We start from the raw sequence: 21,652 nt of genomic DNA on the forward strand, positions 1-21,652 counted from the left end.
TCAGTACACCTCCCAAGTATCTGTCGACCTGTTCCAAAATTACTCCATCTAATGTTGTATTGATTCTTCTTCTTGGTCACTTTGAAATTAACATTATCTTGGTTTTATTGCTGTTAACCTTCTTATTTTACTCCTTTATTGTGCTGTTCAAGATGTCCAAGGAGCTCTGTAATTCTTCATTATTAGCAATCAATATCTCAGTTATATGCAAATCTTAATGTCTTTTTCTTCCCCCTTCCTACTTTTACACCTCCTTTTTGCTTTTCTTTGAATTCTTTCATCAGTGATTGTGTATGAATCAAAAATATGAAGACATGGAACATCCTTGGCTTACAACCCTACCATTGGGAAATCACTGAATATTTTCAAGAAAACAGAACAGGCGAAGCATTCCAAAAAATTCTGAATTCGGCTAATAATATGGCTACTATCATTGGCATTGCCGCTTCGTTTCCAAAAGTAAACATTGCAAGGAAAAGATTGAAAAGATGTCATTTTGATTATGAAAGTAGAGAGGAAGCTATTCAGGATTTGTAACAAAATTTCAAAATTATTTTTTTCTTTCAAATTATGGACACAAAAATTCTCGTTAACTGAAAGGTTTAGAAATATGAAAGAACATGCAGAAATATTTAAAATATTTTATATTTCTGAATTAAAAAAAAAAGGCCATATAACGATTTCTTAAATCTTTGCAAAGATTTACATATTAAATGAAGTGACATCGACATTAATGCTAAACCATCATGATGGTTCAGCACTACCAAAGAACTTAAGAGTACTTCAAATTTATATTAAAGACAATATTACTCCATCTGAAGTGTTACAATATATTTTTAAAAACAATTTTAAAGATACTATTTCAAATGTAGCAGGTGCATTAAGAATTTATGCAAATGAGGGGAACAAAGGGGTGCTCTTACCAAAAATGGCTTAAGTTCTGCAAATTGCAGTGTCTAGAGACTAGATGCCTGCGAGGTGATCTGATTGAGGCACTTAATGGGTTGAGTAAGCTCAATATTGATGGGATTCTTCCTCTTGCTCAGATTATGAACCTGAGGGTGCATTAATTCAAATTGAGGAAAGGCAGATGTAGAATAGACGTTCGGAAATTTGCATTTAGGCAGCGGGTAGTTGATTGCTGGAACAAACTTCCATCTGTTGTGGAAGTTGATAGCTTAAATAAATTCAAGGAAGAACTGGACAAACTTTTGGAGCAGATGGAGAGGTGAATGGGAAATTGTTTTTTCCTTTTTTTTTTTTTTTTTTTGTTGATGCTGTATAAGCTTGTTTTCTTGTCTCATATGTCACTACTAATGCCTTTTCTGACTTTGATGAACGGATTTTTTCAAAATTAATATTAATCAAAAATGTTTTACGATCGACAATGTCTCAACAATGACTCTAATTTGGCAATATTTTCAACAGAAAATGATCTTTTGGAACAAATAAACATTAATGAAATAATTAATAAATTTGCATCTCTTTAAGGAAGAAAACATAAATTTGTATAATTTTTTTAACATTATAATTTTCCTTTTATTTTTACGTTATTTCCTTTTTATTACGATAGAATAAGATTATTGTGATTTAGCATTTAAAGTTTATTTCCAGAATTTCAGAATGATTTTGTTATTTTTGTTTGTTGTTTCATTATATATGTGAGATTTATTATAATTCTTTTCTTTCTTCAATAAATTAATAATAATTATTTACGCTTTATTTTATTTTTTAATTGAAATATTTTGGGGCGGAAAATTTGATTTTGCTTATTGGGGCACATAGGGTCACAGTGGCCCTGGATACAGTCAGACATGAAGTTCTCTGAGCACTGCAGACAGGTTGCAAGGAATGCCCATGATTATTTATCGAACAATTGCTAGTAGAAATAAGGACGTCATAATCCCATTATATAAGGCTATTGTTAGACCACACTTGGAATACTGTGTTAAGGTATGGAGATTGCACCTAAAGAAAGACATTGTGCTTCTTGAAAGGATCCAAAGACAGATAACTCACCTGATGAGATCAGCAAAAGGGCGTCCATATGAGGAAAGACTATAAATATATGGGTTGCAGAGCTTGGAAACTAGGCACCTTAGAGGAGACTTCATTGAGGTGTTTAAGGCTCTGAGAGACATAAGCAAAATGATTAAGGACAAAATTTTCACGGTTATAAATGATTCTAGAACTGGGGGACATAATTTCAAGTTAAGGGGGGGGAGCTGTTTAGACTGGATTGCAGGAAGTTTTATTTTAGCCAGTGAGTTATAAAATTACTGGAATAAGTTACCTAAATGGGTGGTAGAGGAAATTCAAAGGTCAAGCTATATAATTACCTACGGGAGGAGGGAAAACGTTTAGATTGTCCATTTCCTTTTCTCTTATTTATTAATTATTATTTTATTCTTATTTTATTTATTTTTTTGTTATTTTATTATTATTATTTTATTTTTTGGCTAGTGCAGCATAAGCCATTAGCTTCCTTGCACCATGTGGCCATTGCTAATACTAATACAGGAACTTCCCGACTTACATAAGGGTTGCATTTCGCGGAACACTACGTAAGTTGAATTTTACATGTCGGAATTTCCCCCATGCTTGTGCAGTACTCGCAACTGTGCTTGCTGAATTGATTGAATCAAAAAAGAAATGTTCAACAAACATGTAAATAGAATTATTTATTGTATTTATTCAATTTTTTATCTCAAGCACAGGAAAAATTACAAAAGCGTGCAATTTAAAAAAAAATTCAAAATTATAAAACGAGAGGAGACAGGCATAACGTCAGTAAGTTTTACCTACCGAACATCGTTGCCAGAATTGACGTCTTCAGCTGATAAGTATGCTGCTGCGGAGGTTGAGGGATGTGAGATTTAGAAGGGGTCGGCCGCTCAACCTTACGAAAGAACATATTAATGGATGACTGGACGGTGGCTTTTTTCTTTTCATTGTAGATTTCTTTGTAGCAAGCAAGCATCATTCACCCCTCTTAACTTTTAAAAATCGTTCGCTGTCACACTCCATCTTCTCAAACCTCGCCATTGCCAATGCTATTACCATCTCTCTGGTGATGAAGTGTCTTGGCTCCTCATTTGGTTCATATCTTGAGCTTCTTCAGCATTTTCTTCTTTCACTATTGCTGTCCGCAAATCAATAAGTTCTTCGTTACATAATTCCTTCTCTTCTTCCTCTATTAACTCCTCCACGTCAGGGAATGACCACCGCATATCCCGGAGCAATATGGCCTTAGTTGCTAATGCTCCTAAAAACCAAATAACAAACAAACAAACATCCTCCACGTCTTTGGCATCAACCTCCAATTGAAGTAGCTCTTCAACCTTTACAATCTTATCTGTAACCTCTTCACATGATTCGTCTTTTTCAAATCCGTCGAAGTCTTTTATGTGCCATGGGCATATTTTCTTCCATGCACTATTTAAACAACTTTTAGTAATTTCTGCCCAGACCTTATTAATGTTGTAAATATTGAGGAGATTAATGTTGTAAATATAATCAAATCAAGATTGTCAAAATATTGTAACGTGGTAAATATTGTAAGATTTCCAAAAGTCTCTTAACGTAAAATTTTTCTCATCGTCTACTGCAGACAATGCCTGAGCAAATGTTGTGCGTAAATAGTATGCTTTTAAATTCAAAATAACACCTTGATCCATAGGTTGGATGAGTGAAGTCGTGTTTGACGGTAGAAATATGACTCTCGCGTTCGAAATGAAATCATCTTGATGAGTAGGATGCAATGGAGCATTATCTAATAGAAGCAAAATCTTGAAAGGAACATCGTTGTCTTTACAATATTTTTCAACCTCTGGAATGAAGCAGCATTAAAACCAATCCTCAAAGAGAGATATTGTTATCCATGCTCTCTGGTTCAATCGTAAATGCACGGGTAGGGTGGCTTTATTGATACCCTTAAATGCATGAGGATTTCGAGAATGGTACACAAGCAGTGGTTCCAATCTGTAAACTCCCGCTGCATTAGCCCCAAGAAAGAGCATGGCCCTATCTTTTGACGCCTTGAAACCTGGCATCGTATTTTCCTCTTAGGCAACGTATGTAAGATCGGGCATTTTTTTCCAATACAGAGCAATCTCATCAATAATTTTTTCCAACATATCACAAAATTTCTCTGCAGCTGCAGAACCAGCACTGGCGACTTCACAGCATACTTTAACGTTTGTGGAAACCAGCGTGATGCTTGACCCTATTAAACCACACGTTGCTGGTCACGAACTTGGGTTGGGGTTCGCCATACTTATCCTTAATATCTTTATAAATACTTGTAGCGTTTCCTTGAATGGTCATTAGATACAGGGGCACTTGCTTCTGAATCTGATTTTCCATCCATATTATTAGCATTAGCATTAGTAGAGGCATTTGATGCAAGAAAGCAAGCTTATGCAGCATCAGCCAAAAAAAAAAAAATAAATAAAATAATAATAAAATAAATAAATAAATAAATAAAAAATAACCACTTCCACTTCATCCCTCTATTCATTCAAAATACCTGTCCAGCTGAGCCTTAAACTTATTTAGGCTATCAACTTCCACGACAAGGGATGGAAGTCTGCCCGCTGACTAAAGGCAAATTTCCTCACGACTACCCTACATCTGTCTTTCCTCAATTTGAATTTATGCCCTCTCAGTTGATTATTCTGAGCAAGAGGAAGAATCCCATCAGCATTGAGGATGCTCAAACCATTCAAGGCTTTCTACATCTCTATCAGATCACCTCGCTGTCTAGTCTCCAGACACTGTAATTTACAAAACTTAAGCCTTTCTTCGTAAGAGCACCCCTTTGTTCCATTCACTAATCTTGTTGCCCTTCTCTGTACTCGTTCCAGCAGCATTAAAACCAATCCTCAAAGAATCCCATCAGCATTGAGGATGCTCAAACCATTCAAGGCTTTCTACATCTCTATCAGATCACCTCGCTGGTGCCTAGTCTCCAGACACTGTAATTTGCAAAACTTAAGCCTTTCTTCGTAAGAGCACCCCTTTGTTCCATTCACTAATCTTGTTGCCTTTCTCTGTACTCTTTCCAGCAGCTCTACATCCTTCTTGAAATGAGGCCTCCAGACCTGTATACAGTACTTAAGGTGTGGCCCGACCATTGCCTTATACAAGGGAATAATCACCTCCTTATCCCTGCTAGAAAAATTCCTATATATCATTGACAATACACCATGAGCTACTCTTGCAGCCCGTCTGCACTGTTCAGAGAACTTCATATCTGCCTGCACAACCACCCCCAGGTCCCTTTCATTCTCTACCACTGTCAGTGTAGTACCACACTGACAGTGGTAGAGGGGTTGCTATAGTGGGGTTGCTATTTCCCATATGTAGTACTTTACATTTGTCGATGTTAAACTTCATTTGCCACCTCTCAGCCCATCTGCCCAACCTTTCCAGATCCTGTTGCAGCAGCATAGTGTCAGTAGTGTCCTTGACAACACTGCCAACCTTCGTATCATCTGCAAACTTGGACATTAAGCTTGATATACCATCATCAATATCATTTATAAATACAGAAAACAATAATGGACCCAATAGTGAACTCCTGAGGGACTCCACTAATAACATTAGTCCACAATGAGCGGTGTCCATTGATTACCGCACTCTGTCTTCTCTCCCTCAACCACCCCTTTATCCATAGCAGCAATTTACCTCCAATGCCAGACTGCTCCAATTTGTGCAGCAGTCTTCCATGTGTTGTTTGTTTGTTATTTGGTTTTTAGGAGCATTAGCAACTAAGGCCATATTGCTCCGGGATATGCAGTGGTCATTCCTTGACCTTTCAGCATCCTCCGTATTTGGTGGTGACGGGCTCGAACCCCGGTCTAATCAAGAAGCGTGTGCCACGCACTGCTGCTCCTTCCCACCTGGCTACGGAGGCGCCAACTCTCTTCCATATGCAACTGTATCAAAAGCCTTTCTAAGATCCAAATATATAATATCAAACTTATTCCCTGCATCCAGTTCTTTTGTGACTGCATCATAGTATCCAATCAAATTGGTCAGGCAAGACTTCCCCTTAACAAAACCATGCTGTGTCAGGGCTATAACTGAAGTCTTTTCTAGATGATCCTGCAGTGCTTCTTTAACCAGTGCCTCCATTAATTTTCCAGGAACAGAAGTTAAACTCACAGGTCTATAATTACTTGTGTCAGCCTTTGATCCTCCTTTGTGAATTGGGATCACATTTGCACATCTCCAGTCTATGGGTACTTCCCCTGAGTCCAAGGAAGCTCTCATAATTATGGCTAAGGGTTTGCTTACTTCCTTTGCTGCCTCCTTTAATATAATTGGATAGATCCCATCCATCCCAGGTGCCTTTCTTGTGTTTATCTTCAACAATTTCTCCTCCACTTTACTCTCAGTTATTACAAGATTCTCTAGCTTACTGCCAGAGTTCAATACACCTCTGGCATTCCCCTCGCTGAATAACTCCTCATGTGTGAATGTCGATGCAAAATATTCATTTAGTTTGTTAGCTAATTGAGCAGGATCATCAACAGTTGACCCATCGATATCAAGTGGACCAATCTGATTCATCCCCTTCCTTCTAGAGTTTACATAAGTAAAGAACTCTTTTGCTGTTTTTCTTTGCATCCCTTGCCAAAGATTTCTTGTAATCTGCCTTCGCCTGCCTAACCTCCTTTGTAACTTGGTTACAGATCAACTTGTATCTATCATAGGCTTCTGCATCACGTGTTAATCTGTATGTATCCCATGCATTTTTCTTCTCTGCCATATGTCTCATTAGTTCATCTGACATCCATTTAGGCCTAAACCTTGAACAATATTTCTTAGTTGGTATGTAAAGCCTAGTAGCTTCCAAGATAAGTTCTTTGAATGCTTCCCATTTTGAATTTGCTGTTGGTAACATCATCAGTTGGTCCCACTGTATATAATTTAAATACTGTCTCAGTCCATCGTAGTCGCCTTTACGAAAGCAATAACCCTTCCCATTACCCCTAATGGTAGTTACCTCTTTGAGTAAATCCCACTTCAGCACACTAGTGGTTCATTTATCTGCAGATTCTTAATGCATGAAAAATCACTACTGATAATCAAATCAAGAGTATTACTCCCTCTAGTTGCCTCCTGAACATGCTGATGTAGAAAACAATCATCCAATAAATCCACAAAAGCCTTGCTAGTGTGTGAGTGACCAGTCCCCAGTCTCCCATTATAAGACTCTCTGATTTACTGGCCCACTCTATTTCCTGGTACAGTTTCTTATTATACTCATCAGAGTCATTAGGCCTATAGCACACTCCTACTCTCAATTTTGATCTCCCAATGCTTATGTCACACCAAACTGACTCTACACTGCACTGTCCCAGCGATGTTGACTGGCTTCACTTCCTTGGATTTTATGTATTTCTTAACTAATAGCATAGCCCCTCCTCCCTTCCTATCCTGTCTATCCTTTCTGTAGAAATTGTACTCCCCAAATTCCTGTTCTGCATTCCTTATATCTGTGTGACACCACGTCTCTGAAATCCCAACAATATCCGCCTTTAATGCTTTGAGCAATACCTCAAATTCATCAAATTTATTTACTAAACTCCTAGCATTGGTGTACACGCAAGTATGCATGCACCTGTTCTTTTTCTTAGCTACCCTAACACAACCCATGTGTTTACTTGTACTCCAATGATTCCCAGCAGTCTCTGAAATATTCTGCATCTTATTTTCTAGGCTGCTGCTCATTCCAATAGAAGCAGTGCAAGAATCACTTTCACCTCTGCCAGTGGTTACTGTTCATCTATTAGTCCTTGTATCCCCCCAATCTGGCGCCTCCGTAGCCAGGTGGGAAGGAGCAGCAGTGCGTACCACACGCTTCTTGATTAGACCGGGGTTCGAGCCCGTCACCACCAAATATGGAGGATGCGGAAAGGTCAGGGAATGACCACCGCATATTCCGGAGCAATATGGCCTTAGTTGCTAATGCTCCTAAAAACCAAACAACATCCTCCCAATCTAGCAGTTTTCCGACCCACCTAACACTGCCTCGATAGCATCAGCAAACATTCTTGCACCCTTTCTATTTAAGTGTATTAACAACTGTTCCATTTTCGATATAGCACCTGAACACTGTTTTGTGATCACTGTTGTTGATTTTAAGTGCGTTGATCCTTTGACATGTTCTTTTATACACACACTGTCCTTTAAAATAGTATTCACTTTTGAAGCACCAAGACAGACCTAATTCCCTTGCAATAGATGACAAACTTTGTCCTTCTTAATCATTTTCATCTTCATTTCAAAATAAATTTTGTTTCTTTTCCTGGCACTGCCACCATTTGCACTTTCCCTTCACCATTGTAATAAATAAATAGGAATGAAGAGAAGATTCTGAAAATTTGTTTTTTATATGATTGAAGATTTCAGTGAAGGGGAACAAATTTCACCATAATAGCGTAAAAACCCACACAATTGCAGTTATCGGTATTATTGCAAATGCAATAAGATTGAGTTTACTACCCATTTATAATTAGATGCACTAACAGAAAAGCCCAATAAACCGGATAGTGCATATTGTTTTTTGGTAGTGACCTCCAAGAACGTCCTTTAGAAAAATATCACAAGGCGTTCAAAATTGATTCTTATAACGGAACATATGATAATTACGAAAGTATAGTGCAATTTCCATTATAAAAATGACCTTTTAGAGAGATAAACAGCTTAGTTATATAGCGAAATTTTCAACTTCCAAGGACTTAATAGACTATAAACAGGTAGTAAACTCGATCTTATTGCACTTGCGATAATTCGGATAAGTGGAACTGTTTGGGTTTTTACGTTATTATGGTGAAATGTGTTCCCCTTCACTGAAATCTTCAATCATATAAAATAACAAATAAATTTTCAGAATCTTCTTTTCATTACTATTTACTTATTACAATGATGAAGGGAAAGCGACCAACGGAAAGTGCAAGTAGTGACAGTGCTAGGAAACAAAACAAAATTGATTTAGAAATGAAGATAAAAATGATTAAGTACAAAGCAGGACAAAGTTTGTCATCTACTGCACAGGAATTAGATCTCGCTGTTTCAATAGTGAATACTATTTTAAAGGATAGTGTCCGTGTAAAAGAACACTGTAAAGGATCAATGCATGTTGATCATTTTGTGATGAACAGTGATCACAAATCAGCATTCAGGTGCTATATTAAAGATGGAAGAGCCTTAATAATATGGATGGAAAATCAGATTCAGAAGTGAGTGCCCCCGAGTTTAATGCCCATTCAAGCAAAAGCAACAAGTATTTACGAAGATATTACGGATAAATATGGCAAACCCAAAGTCAAGTTCGTGGCAAGCAACAGGCGGTTTAATAGGTGCAAGCATCACGCTGGTTTCCACGACATTACAGTATGCAGTGAAGTCGCCAGTGCTGATTTTGCAGCAGCAGAAAAATTGTGATATGTTGAAAAAAAACCCCTTCTAAATCTCCACAGCCTTCAACCTCTGCAGTGACGTACTTATCAGGTGGAGACATTGATTCTGGCAACGATGCTCAAAAGGTAAAACTTGCTGAAGTTATGCCTGTCTCCTCCCTTTTTTTTTTTATAATTTTGAAATTTTTGTAATTGCACACTTTTGTAATTTTACCTACACATGAGATAAAAAAAACATTGAAAACATAATTCTATTTACATGTTTGCCAAACATTCCTTTTTGCTTCAATCATATTCAATGTGCATAGTTGCGAGTGCTGCATAATCCTTTACGGAAATTCCGACTTACATAGAGTTCCGCAGAATGCAACCCTTATGTAAGTTGGGGAATGCTTGTACTCAATGACTTACTGCACCTAAAATCTGAGCTGGGTTCAATAGGAACAGAGAAACTCCTGTGTCTACATCTACTGTAAAACTTCATCTTAAACAAGCAGGACTTCATAGGAGTGTAGCAGTCTGAACCCTTATTAAAACAGGAAAATCAAAAGGAAGCAGTTGGCTTGGGCTATAAGCCATCAAAATTGGACAATTGAAGATTGGATTAGCATACTATGGATGGATAGATTCAAATTTTTGGATCCAAGCATAGTTTATGCGAGACAATCAATTGAATAAAAAATAGTGCCTACTGTTAAGCACAGTGGTGGTTCCATCATGATCTGGGGCTGCTTCTGTTTTTCTGGAGTGGGTGGAATCATAAAAATTGAAAGCATTTTAAGAAAAGAAGGCTATAAAAACATTCTTGAACATAATGCAATATCTTTTGGACTTCAACTTTGTGGAAGAAATTTTATATTACAACAAAACAATAACCTGAAGCACAGCTCTAAGCTGAACAGGGTCTTTCTAGCAACTGAAAAAAAAGGAGGTGGTATTGCAAAGTATGGTGTGGTCGCCTCAGTCACCTGACTTAAACCAGACAGAGCTTTTATGGGATCATTTAGACTGCCAAGTCCGTGAAGTCTGCCCATCATCATAAAACTTATGAGGAACCTTGCAAATTGCATGGAATAATGTCAGCCAAGACACTATTATAAAATTAATTGCCAGCATTTATGTAAGGTAGTGTGATAAAATCTCGTGGAGGATAGTTTGATGAAAAATCAGTATAGTTCATAATATTAATCATATCAATATTTTTTCCTGTAAATTTTTCAATGCTTGATAAAAAAAAATCTTAAAATACTTTGTACTGTGTTTGTTTTTTTATATTAAACCTTACATTGTCAGCCAATTTCAAAAAAAATTAACAAAAACTGTTATCATAAGCTGCAATTGTAAACTCTTAGGTAGGAGTTTATGTGCATGTGCACATTTTAAAGTTGAATGCTTAAAAGTTTTTTAAAGTGGAAAATGGAAGAGACTAATAGTTTCATCTACACATTATGTCACAAATTTTGTTTTAAGCTTTAAAAAAAAAAAAAAAAAAAAAAAAAAAAACAGCATTTAAATATTTAATTTTTTTTTAATTAAAAGCTAAAAAGTTAAAAAGACAATATTCATATACTCTAAGTCAATTTCAAAAAAACCCAAAACCGTTTTCCAGAAATTAAAGAGAAAGTTGTCACCTGTCAAGTTCTCCCCTACCTGCTTTGTTAAACATGGTGGTGCAGGGTTAATAATGTGAAAAATATGCAGAATTGAGAGATCAAAGAATAATAACACAAACCTTAAAATTTCTTCTGTCACTACATAGTCAGCACCCAAATCTGTTAAGTAATCCTTTAGGGCTTGGAAGTCGGGACGGTTTCTAACAACATTGATAGTGTGTAGACCTTTAATTTTAGCAAGCTGTATAACAGCTTGTCCAACTCCACTATTTGCTCCATTCTGGATTACACAGTCTCCCTCTTTTAAATTGCCAAAGTCTATTAACATACGGTATGCAGTGCATGGATTCACAGCTAGTGTGGCTGCACTCTCTAATGGTAGATCATTCTTAATCTATAAGGATCAAAATAAAAATGACTGAATGACTTAAGTGATAATAAAGAAAAGTATAAAACAAATTTTTTTTTTTCCCCCATAACAGATACATCTGAAGGAATGATTTTTTCTAACAGTAGATTTTTAACTATTTTAAAAAAATATTTTAACTGTATATCTGAATACACTGTTGTTCTTGTTATTGGGTTTTAGGAGCATTAGTGACGAAGGCCATATTGCTCCTTTGAATACGTATTATGTTAATAAAGTGCAATTTATTACTGACTGCCATAAATGAAAATCATAAACACTCCTCTTCTTGTATGGTTGTTATGGAGCATATTAAAAAAAAAAAAAAAAAAAAAACTCGCAGAACTGCATAAAAAATTTAAATTAAACAGCAATAACTTTTAATTTCCATTCATCTATTTCATGCCAAAATTTAATAAATTTCCCTATTGCCTTCAAATTTGTAAAGACAGTATGCAAAAACTCTGATTATAACATTTGAAAAATTATTGAAATTTATCCTTGAAAACATCACTAAAAGTAACATTACATTCAACAACATATCAGTTATCAATGCTGTAAAAAATAACACATACAAACAACTGACTTTCATAGTCAGTTTACTAGTATCGATCACAATAACCTATAATTGGTCCTTTATGAATTATAGATTCCATATTACATGGAACACATACAGGTCATTAACCATGACTAAAGCCGACCGGGCTAGCCAGGTGGGTAAAGTGCCTGTCTGGCAACACAAAGGTCGCAGGTTAGAATCCCACCTAGGGCTTGGATCAGAGTAAAAATGCAAAACATTTGGAAGGTGCATTATGGCCACAGAAGCCAATGTGCCAACAACTAACAAAAAAAAAAAATAAATAAATAACCATGACTAACATCCAATATCTCCAATGGAATACACTACTTTGTGTATTTTCTATAATTATGTATTTGTTGAGACACTGTTTTACTCACAAGTTAAAAGTAAGCTGATAGTCCTGCATTATGTATAACACTTAACTGATACCTATGTTCTGCTGAAAGAACAATTTTGAAAACCTATCATATTCACAGATGATTTATGTCCTTAACTGTTAACATTTCAATCAAAATTTTAGCAACCTATAACCAAATGAACTTATTCTAAAAAAAAAAAACTAAACATCTCATAATACTGATAATTACCTAGATTTAAAAAACAGAAATTGCCAACACTTCAAAAGATAAAAAGGTATAAAATAAAAGAGAAGCATTTAGTTTCGGTGTCAGCCTTACTCAACGGTCATCCAATATCTCCAAATCTGTACACACTAATATCGTTCTCTCCCAGTACCTCAGGACTGTATATAATAAACTAGTATTCAATAATTTTCCAATCTTGTATCTAAATTATCACTTTAAAAGATCCATAAACATTATAATTCGATCCAAACCTATAAGTCTCATTTGTGGTTGGTCAGATTCAGATCAGATTGTACATTAGCATTAGCAGAGGCATTTGATGCAAGAAAGCAAGCTTATACAGCATCAGCCAAAAAAAAAAAAAAAAAAACACTTCCACTTCACCCCTCTGTTCGTTCAAAATACCTGTCCAGCTGAGCCTTAAACTTATTTAAGCTATCAACTTCCACGACAAGGGATGGAAGTCTGTTCCACCAACCAACCACTCGCTGGCTAAGAGCAAATTTCCGCACGTCTATCCTATATCTGTCTTTCCTCAATTTGATTTTATGCCCTCTCAGGTGATTATTCTGAGCGAGAGGAAGAATCCCATCAGCATTGAGCATGCTCAAACCATTCAATGCTTTATACACCTCTATCAGATCACCTCGCTGGTGCCTAGTCTCCAGACACTGTAATTTGCAAAACTTAAGCCTTTCTTTGTAAGAGCACCCCCTTTGTTCCATTCACTAATCTTGTTGCCCTTCTCTGTACTCGTTCCAGCAGCTCTATATCCTTCTTGAAATGAGGCCTCCAGACCTGTATACAGTACTTTAGGTGTGGCCTGACCATTGCCTTATACAAGGGAATAATCACCTCCTTATCCCTGCTAGAAAAATTCCTATATATCATTGACAATACACCATGAGCTACTCTTGCAGTCCATCTGCACTGCTCAGAGAACTTCATATCTGCCTGCACAACCACCCCCAGGTCCCTTTCATTCTCTACCACTGTCAGTGTAGTACCACAGAGTTGATACGTTGCTCTGGGGTTGCTGTTTCCCATGTGTAGTACTTTACATTTGTCAATGTTAAACTTCATTTGCCACCTCTCAGCCCATCTGCTCAACCTTTCCAGATCCTGTTGCAGCAGCATAGTGTCAGTAGTGTCCTTGACAACCCTGCCTACCTTTGTATCGTCTGCAAACTTCGACATTAAGCTTGATCATCATCAATATCATTTATGAATACAGAAAACAATAATGGATCCAACACTGAGCCCTGAGGGACTCCACTAATAACATTAGTCCACGACGAGCAGTGTCCATTGATTACCACCCTCTGTCTTCTCCCCCTCAGCCACCCCTTTATCCACAGCAGCAATTTGCCTCCAATGTCACACTGCTCCAATTTGTGCAGCAGTCTTCCATGTGCAACAGTATCAAAAGCCTTTCTAAGATCCAACTATATAATATCAAAGTTATTCCCTGCATCCAGTTCCTTTGTGACTGCATCATAGTATCCAATCAAATTGGTCAGGCAAGACTTCCCCTTAACAAAACCATGCTGTGTCCGGGCTATAACTGAAGTCTTGTCTAAATGATCCTGCAGTGCTTCTTTAACTAGTGCCTCCATTAATTTTCCTGGAACAGAAGTTAAACTCACAGGTCTATAATTACTTGTGTCAGCCTTTGATCCTCCTTTGTGAATTGGGGTCACATTTGCACATCTCCAGTCTGTGGGTACCTCCCCTGAGTCCAAGGAAGCTCTCATAATTATGGCTAAGGGTTTGCTTACGTCCTCTGCTGCCTCCTTTAATATAACTGGATAGATTCCATCCACCCCGGGTGCCTTTCTTGTGTTTATCTTCAACAATTTCTCCTCCACTTTACTCGCAGTTATTACAAGATTCTCTAGCTTACTGCTAGAGTTGAATACACCTCTGGCTTTCCCCTCGCTAAATAACTCCTCATGTGTGAATGTCGATGCAAAATATTCATTTAGTTTGTTAGCTACCTGAGCAGGATCATCAACAGTTGACCCATCGATATCAAGTGGACCAATCTGATTCATCCCCTTCCTTCTAGAGTTTACATAAGTAAAGAACTCTTTGCTGTTTTTCTTTGCATCCCTTGCCAAAGATTTCTCGTAATCTGCCTTCGCCTGCCTAACCTCCTTTGTAACTTGGTTACAGATCAACTTGTATCTCTCATAAGCTTCTGTGTCATGTGTTAATTTGTATGTATCCCATGCATGTTTCTTCTCTGCCATATGCCTCATCAGTTCATCTGACATCCATTTAGGCCTAAACCCTGAATAATATTTCTTAGTAGCTTCCAAGATAAGTTCTTTGAATGCTTCCCATTTTGCATTTGCTGTTGGTAACATCATCAGTTGGTCCCACTGTATAGAATTTAAATACTATCTCAGTCCATCGTAGTCGCCTTTGCGAAAGCAATAACCCTTCCCTTTACCCCTAATGGTAGTTACCTCTTTGAGTAAATCCCACTTCAGCACACTGTGATCACTGCTACCTAGTGGTTCATTTATCTGCAGATTCTTAATGCATGAAGAATCACTGCTGATAATCAAATCAAGAGTATTCCTCCTTCTAGTGGCCTCCCGAACATGCTGATGTAGAAAACAATCATCCAATAAATCCAGAAAAGCCTTGCTAGTGTGTGAGTGACCAGCCCCCAAATTCCAATCAATATTTGGGAAATTAAAATCTCCCATTATAAGACTTGCCTAACCTCCTTTGTGACCTGATTACAGACTAGCTTATATCTGCCATAGGCTTCTGAGTCGCTTGATGATTTATATGCATCCCATGCATTTTTCTTCTCTGTCACGAGTCTCATTAGTTCATTTGATAACCATTTAGGCCTAAACCTGGAACAATATTTCTTAATAGGTATGAAACTTTTAGTAGCATCCACGATTAATTTCTTGAATGCTTCCCACTTAGAATTTACTATTGGTAACATCGTCAATTGATCCCCACTGTACAGAATTTAAACTGTTTGAGACCGCTATACTCACCTTTATGAAAGCAAAAACCCTTTCCTTTACCCCTGATGATAATTATATCTTTAAGTAAATCCCACATCAGTACACTGTGATCACTGCCACCTAGTGGTTCCTTTATCTGCAAATTCTTAATACACGAATGATCACTGCTGATAACCAGATCAAGAGTATTACCCTCTCTGGTTGCCTCTCAAACATGCTGCTGCAGAAAACAATCATCCAATAAATCCACAAAAGTCTTACTAGTGTGTGAGTGACCAACCCACAAGTTCCAGTCAATATCTGGGAAGTTAAAATCCCCATTATAAGACATTCTGATTTACTAGCCCACTCTATTTCTTTGTACAATTGTTCATTGTACTCATTCGAGTCATTAGGCCTATAACACACTGCTACTCTTATTTTTGCTTTCGCAGTGCTTATGTCATACCAAACTGATTCAACAGTGCACTGTTCATCTATATCAACTGGATGAACTTCTTTTGATTTTATGTTTTTCTTAATTAACAGCATAACACCTCCTCCCTTCCTATCCTGTCTGTCCTTTCTGTACACATTGTACTTCCCAAATTCCAGTTCTGCATTCCTTATATCTGTGTGACACCACATCTCTGCTATCCCAACAATAGCCGCCTTTGATGTCTTGACCAACACTTCAAATTTATCAAATTTATTTACTACACTTCTAGCATTGGTATACATGCAAGTATACATGTTCCTATTCTTATTATTAGTTACCCTAACACACCCCATATACCCACCTATTTCACGATGATTGCCATCAGTCCCTGAAACCCCCAGCACCCCTCGCTCCAGGTCGCTACTTATTCTAATAGAGGTTGTGCAAGAATCACCTTCACCTTTAGTCTGCGAATCCCCCCCCCCAAGCTAGCAGTTTTCCGACCCACCTAACACTGCCTCGATAGCATCAGCAAATATTTTTGCACCCTTTCTATTTAAGTGTATCCCATCCCTGTAGAAGCAGTCTCTCCTGTTAACAAGCACAGACCAGGCTAAAATGATACATGTGCACATTAATAACATCCATGAATTGACAATGGGAAATACTGATGCTGCATTTAGACAACCTAATAAGCAACACATGGTGTAACTTCTTTCTGAACTGACCGGAAAAAATAGACCAGTGTTTTTCAACATTAAGTAAACTATTAAAAAAAAAAAAATTGGAGAACCAGTCAGTACAGTACTATGAAGTAGGAGATGGCATTACAAACAAATGGCAATTATACTTCACATAAAGGAAATTGTTTTTTGTAAATCAAGGCTTTATAACTACAGCTGTAGTTATGAGCAGCCTTGATTTAGGGATTTCACAAACAGTGAGTTCCCAACATACTTGAGAGATACATTCCAGGACTTCTTATGTAACTTGGGAATGACTAATAAAATATTGCTACTATATCTCTTATATGCCAAAATTACAAAAACTACATAATATCCTCAGAAGAATGAAGAAAAATAGTTATATATTTTTCAATTAATTAGTTATATATGTATAGAAAAAGTTTTATATAAAAAAATAATTTTTAATTAGTTCAATTAAAAACTTTATCTGGGGACAGCGGTGAGGTAGTCAGAGTGACACATAAGAAAAGAAAACATAAAAGGAAGAAAAAATGGATGTTATTGTACTGTAAAAACTGATATGTATTTTGTAGCCTTGGTTATCATAGTTGACTTCATTAGTGCCAATCCCTTCACTGCTTCTCGTATTCTGTCTTTGCCCTTTATGTGTAATTTGTCAGTGGCAACAGTGTTCACTGTTGACACTGACAAATCTAAATTCCTCATGATACTTGAACACTTTCAATACATCCTTAGTATTTTAATATTGATGCAAATCGATTGCTTTCCTTTTCTTGGTAGAATTACTAGTACTGCTGTCACTTATTCTCTTAGTCAGCACCATGATAACGGTTAAAATGAACTTTTCTATAAGGAACTTTAAAGAGCCAATTACTTTAAGTGTGGTGCTGCGTCGCTTTATAGGGTCAAGGCCAGAAACACACTATTATCACCTGACGGGAGCTCACATTTTACTAAAGCACATTTCTGGAGGTTACTACCATAAAACAATACAATTTGCCATTTCTCGTTTATTGGGGTTTTCTGTTAGTGTAATTCATTATAAACAGGTAGTAAACTTGATCTTATTGCATTTGCAATAATACCGACAGCTGGAATGCTGCGAGTTTTTACGTTATTATGGTGAAATGTGTGTCCCCTTCACTAAGATCTTCAGTCATATAAAAAAAATAAATAAATTTTCAGAATCTTCTCTTCATTCCTATATTTTCACTTTGTTACTCTTTTTCTCACTTGTGCAATTTGTGCACGCCATGTTCGTTGTTATTGATTGCTTTTTTTTTTTTTTTTTTTTACTGTTTTAAATTTTACAATCCTAAAATAATAATAATAATAATATAAATTTCAGTGAAAAAAAAATTCATGTAATTCCGGGACTTACTGTATATAAAATATAGGGATATTTTATATATGTGATATAGCGATATATATATATATATATATATATTATTATTTTTTTTTTGAGGTTTCATAACCCCAAACACTAGAACCTGTAGTACTACAGAGTGGATTGAAAGCTGAGAAGACACTTCTTGATATCAGACCTGAATTTCTATAGATTGTAATTTCTAGGAAATATGTGAAGAAAGGTTGTTGAAAACAGAAATAGGAAAATTAAATGAGTAAGAGGAAAAGTTAGTTCTATAGGTTGGACAGTGAGTGGATGTTTGAGCATTTGTTTGAAGTGTTCAAACTGGTCTGAAAAAGAGCAGGGAAATAAAAGTTCCAATGATAGTTTTTAATAAAAGAGGAAACAGCAGAAAATAATGACTATGAGACAAAAAAAAAAAGTGGAGAGACTTTGTAATCGATGCATCATTAATATGCGAGAATACCCTCTTTTGCATGGAGTTAAGAAGTTTGAGAGACCAAACGTAGGAACAATATTCCATGATAAGGAAAATTTGAGATTTATACAGGCTGAGCAGCGGTTTACAAGAAAAGTAACACTGAGAACAGAAAACAGTTTTTTTTTGTTGCAGAGGAAGCAATATTTGTATTGTGCTTATGGCAAGAGAGAGAGAATTATCAAGTTAGAGCAATCTTTAAAAAAAGACTGATTTTTTGATTCTAAAAATCAAATTTGTGATTTCTAGTGATCATTCGTGTATTAAGAATTTGCAGATAAAGGAACCACTAGGTGGCAGTGATCACAGTGTACTGATGTGGGATTTACTTAAAGATATAATTACCATCAGAAGTAAAGGAAAGGGTTTTTGCTTCCATAAAGGTGACTACAGTGGTCCCAGACACTTTAAATTCTGTACAGTGGGACCAACTGATGATATTACCAACAGCAAATTCTAAGTGGGAAGCATTCAAGGAATTAATTGTGGAAGCTACAAGACCTTTCATACCATTAAGAAATATTGTTCCAAGGTTTGGTCCTAAATGGATGTCAGATGAACTAATGAGACATATGGCAGAGAAGAAAAATGCATGGGATGCATATAAATTAATGGGTGACATGGAAGCCTATGATAGATATAAGCTGGTCTGTAACCAAATCACAAAATCATTAAGAGAGCAAAGTGGAGGAGAAATTGTTGAAGTTAAACATAAAAAGGCACCTGGGGCGGATGGGATCTATCCAGTTATATTAGGGGGGGGGGGCAAAGGAACTAAGCAAACCCTTAGCCATAATTATGAGAGCATCCTTGGACTCAGGGGAGGTCCCCACGGACTGGAGATGTGCAAATGTATCCCCAATTCACAAAGGGGAATTGAAGGATGACAAGTAATTACAGACCAGTTAGTTTAACTTCTGTTCCGGGTAAAATAATGGAGTCATTGGTTAAAGATGCATTGCAGGATCATCTAGACAAGACTGCAGCAATAATTCAGACACAGCATGGGTTTGTTAAGGGAAAGTCTTGTCTGACAAATTTCATTGGATACCACGATGCAAAAAATAATATTGATATCATATACTTGGATTTCAGGTACGCTTTTGACACTGTTGCACATGGAAGACTACTGTACAAATTGGAGCAGAACGGTATTAAAGGTAAGCTGCTATAATGGATAAAAGGGTGGTTGAGTGGAAGAAGACAGAGGATGGTAATCAATGGTTGCTACTCTTCGTAGACTAATGTTATTAGTGGAGTCCCGCAGGGTTCGGCATTGGGCCCACTGTTGTTTTGTATATTTATCAATGTAGTTTATGATGAAGATATATCAGGCTTAGGGTCGAAGTTTGCAGATGATACAAAGGTTGGCAGGGTTGTTAGTGACAGTAATGGCAGTGTGCTACTGCAACAGGATCTAGAAAATTTGGGCAGATGGGCTGAGAAGTGGCAACTGAAGTTTAACATTGACAAATGCAAAGTACTGCATATGGGTAGAAGTAATCCAAACGAAATGAACCAACTGTGTGGTACTACACTTAGGGTGGTAGAAAATGAGAAAGACCTGGGAGTAATTGTGCTATGATATGAAGTTTTCTAAGCAATGCAGATAGGCTGCAAGGGCAGGTCATGGGGTTTTGTCAATGATATACAGGAATTTTACTAGCAGGGAAAAGGAAGTGATTATCCCTTTGTATAAGGCAATGGTCAGGCCAAGTCTTGAGTACTGCTTAGTAAATAATACAGGGATTTACCTTAATCTCTTTATAGGAAGGCTTCTTATCCAACTCTCCTAAGTCCATCACGTAAATTAATTAAAATACAATGAATTTAATAAACTACATTTTAATGTGTTCCATAACAATAGCTAGAACACTGACTTAATAACCAGGAATCACCATCGAGGCCCCAACCCAACTGCATAACTATCAACCGTGATGCAACCATCAGTATAGGAAAACATTGTCAACTTTACTCATAGTAGAAAGAACAACTAAATAAGAAATATGTGAAGACAGATTTCTTCCTCCTTAAGTTAGATGGAAACTTTTCGATACTTCATGTTCACAGGAAAGAATGAAACTAAAAAAGGCATCGATGCATAAGTATTTAAAAGAAATTTAGTCCTAATCACGCATGCATTTATAGGACCAATCATCCAATATTAAAAAAGGTCAACGAATATTGAGTTTTTGCAGACTTTCATTTCAAGTGTTTAAGCAATAAGTAATTTACTATAATTGTGCTGAAAACATTATGTCAAATTAATTATTAATTATTTTGGCTTCATTCAAAAGAAAGGAATGTGCCTTTGAACAACTAAGTATCGAAAAGTTTCCGCCTAACTTAAGGAGGAAGAAATGTCTTCACATATTTCTTATTTAGTTGTTCTTTCTACTATGAGTAAATTTGACATAATGTTTTCTTATATTGATGGTTGCATCACAGTTGATAGTTTCGGATTTGGGTTGAGGCCTCGACGGTGATTCTGGGTTATTAAGTCGGTGTCGTAGCTATCATTATGGAACACATTAAAATGTAGTTTATTAAATTTATTGTATTATAATTAATTTATGATGGACTAGGAGAGTTGGATAAGAAGCCTTCCTATAAAGAAATCAAAGTAAATCCCTGTATTATTTACTAAAAGTAACAAAAAATATATGAGATATTGAGCAGATAATAGCTTTTATTATACTAACTTGAGTACTGCATACAGGTCTGGAGGCCTCATTTTAGGAAGGATGTAGATTTGCTTGAGCATGACAGAGAAGAGCAACATGACTGGTGAGGGGAATGAAGGGATCCTCTTACCAAGAAAAGCTTAAGTTCTGCAAATTGCAGCAGCTGGAGACTAGGCACCTGCGAGGTGATCTGATTGAGGTGTATAAGGCCTTGAATGGATTGAACATGCCAAATCTAATGGGATTCTGCCACTTGCTCAGATTACAAACCTGAGGGGGCATTCAAATTGAGGAAAGATAGTTGTAGAATAGATTGTGTGGAAATTTGCCTTTAGCCAGCGGGTAGTTAATTGCTAGAACAAACTTCCATCTGTTGTTGTTGTTGTGGA

General features: G+C 36.6%; 1 protein-coding gene across 1 annotated transcript in view; it reads right to left on the reverse strand.

The window, feature by feature from the left end:
* LOC150080818 (enoyl-[acyl-carrier-protein] reductase, mitochondrial) overlaps nt 1–21,652 on the reverse strand; it is a 103,357-nt gene that overhangs the window by 19,344 nt on the left and 62,361 nt on the right. Inside the window, exon 4 of the mRNA XM_090381081.1 lies at nt 11,164–11,438. Within this exon, the coding sequence (XP_090237207.1) occupies nt 11,164–11,438 (275 nt within the window). The remainder of the gene's footprint in view (nt 1–11,163; nt 11,439–21,652) is intronic.

Source organism: Mastigoproctus giganteus, chromosome 9, assembly GCF_048544385.1.
Source record: "Mastigoproctus giganteus isolate SK-2022 chromosome 9, ASM4854438v1, whole genome shotgun sequence".
Lineage (NCBI taxonomy): Eukaryota > Metazoa > Arthropoda > Arachnida > Uropygi > Thelyphonidae > Mastigoproctus > Mastigoproctus giganteus.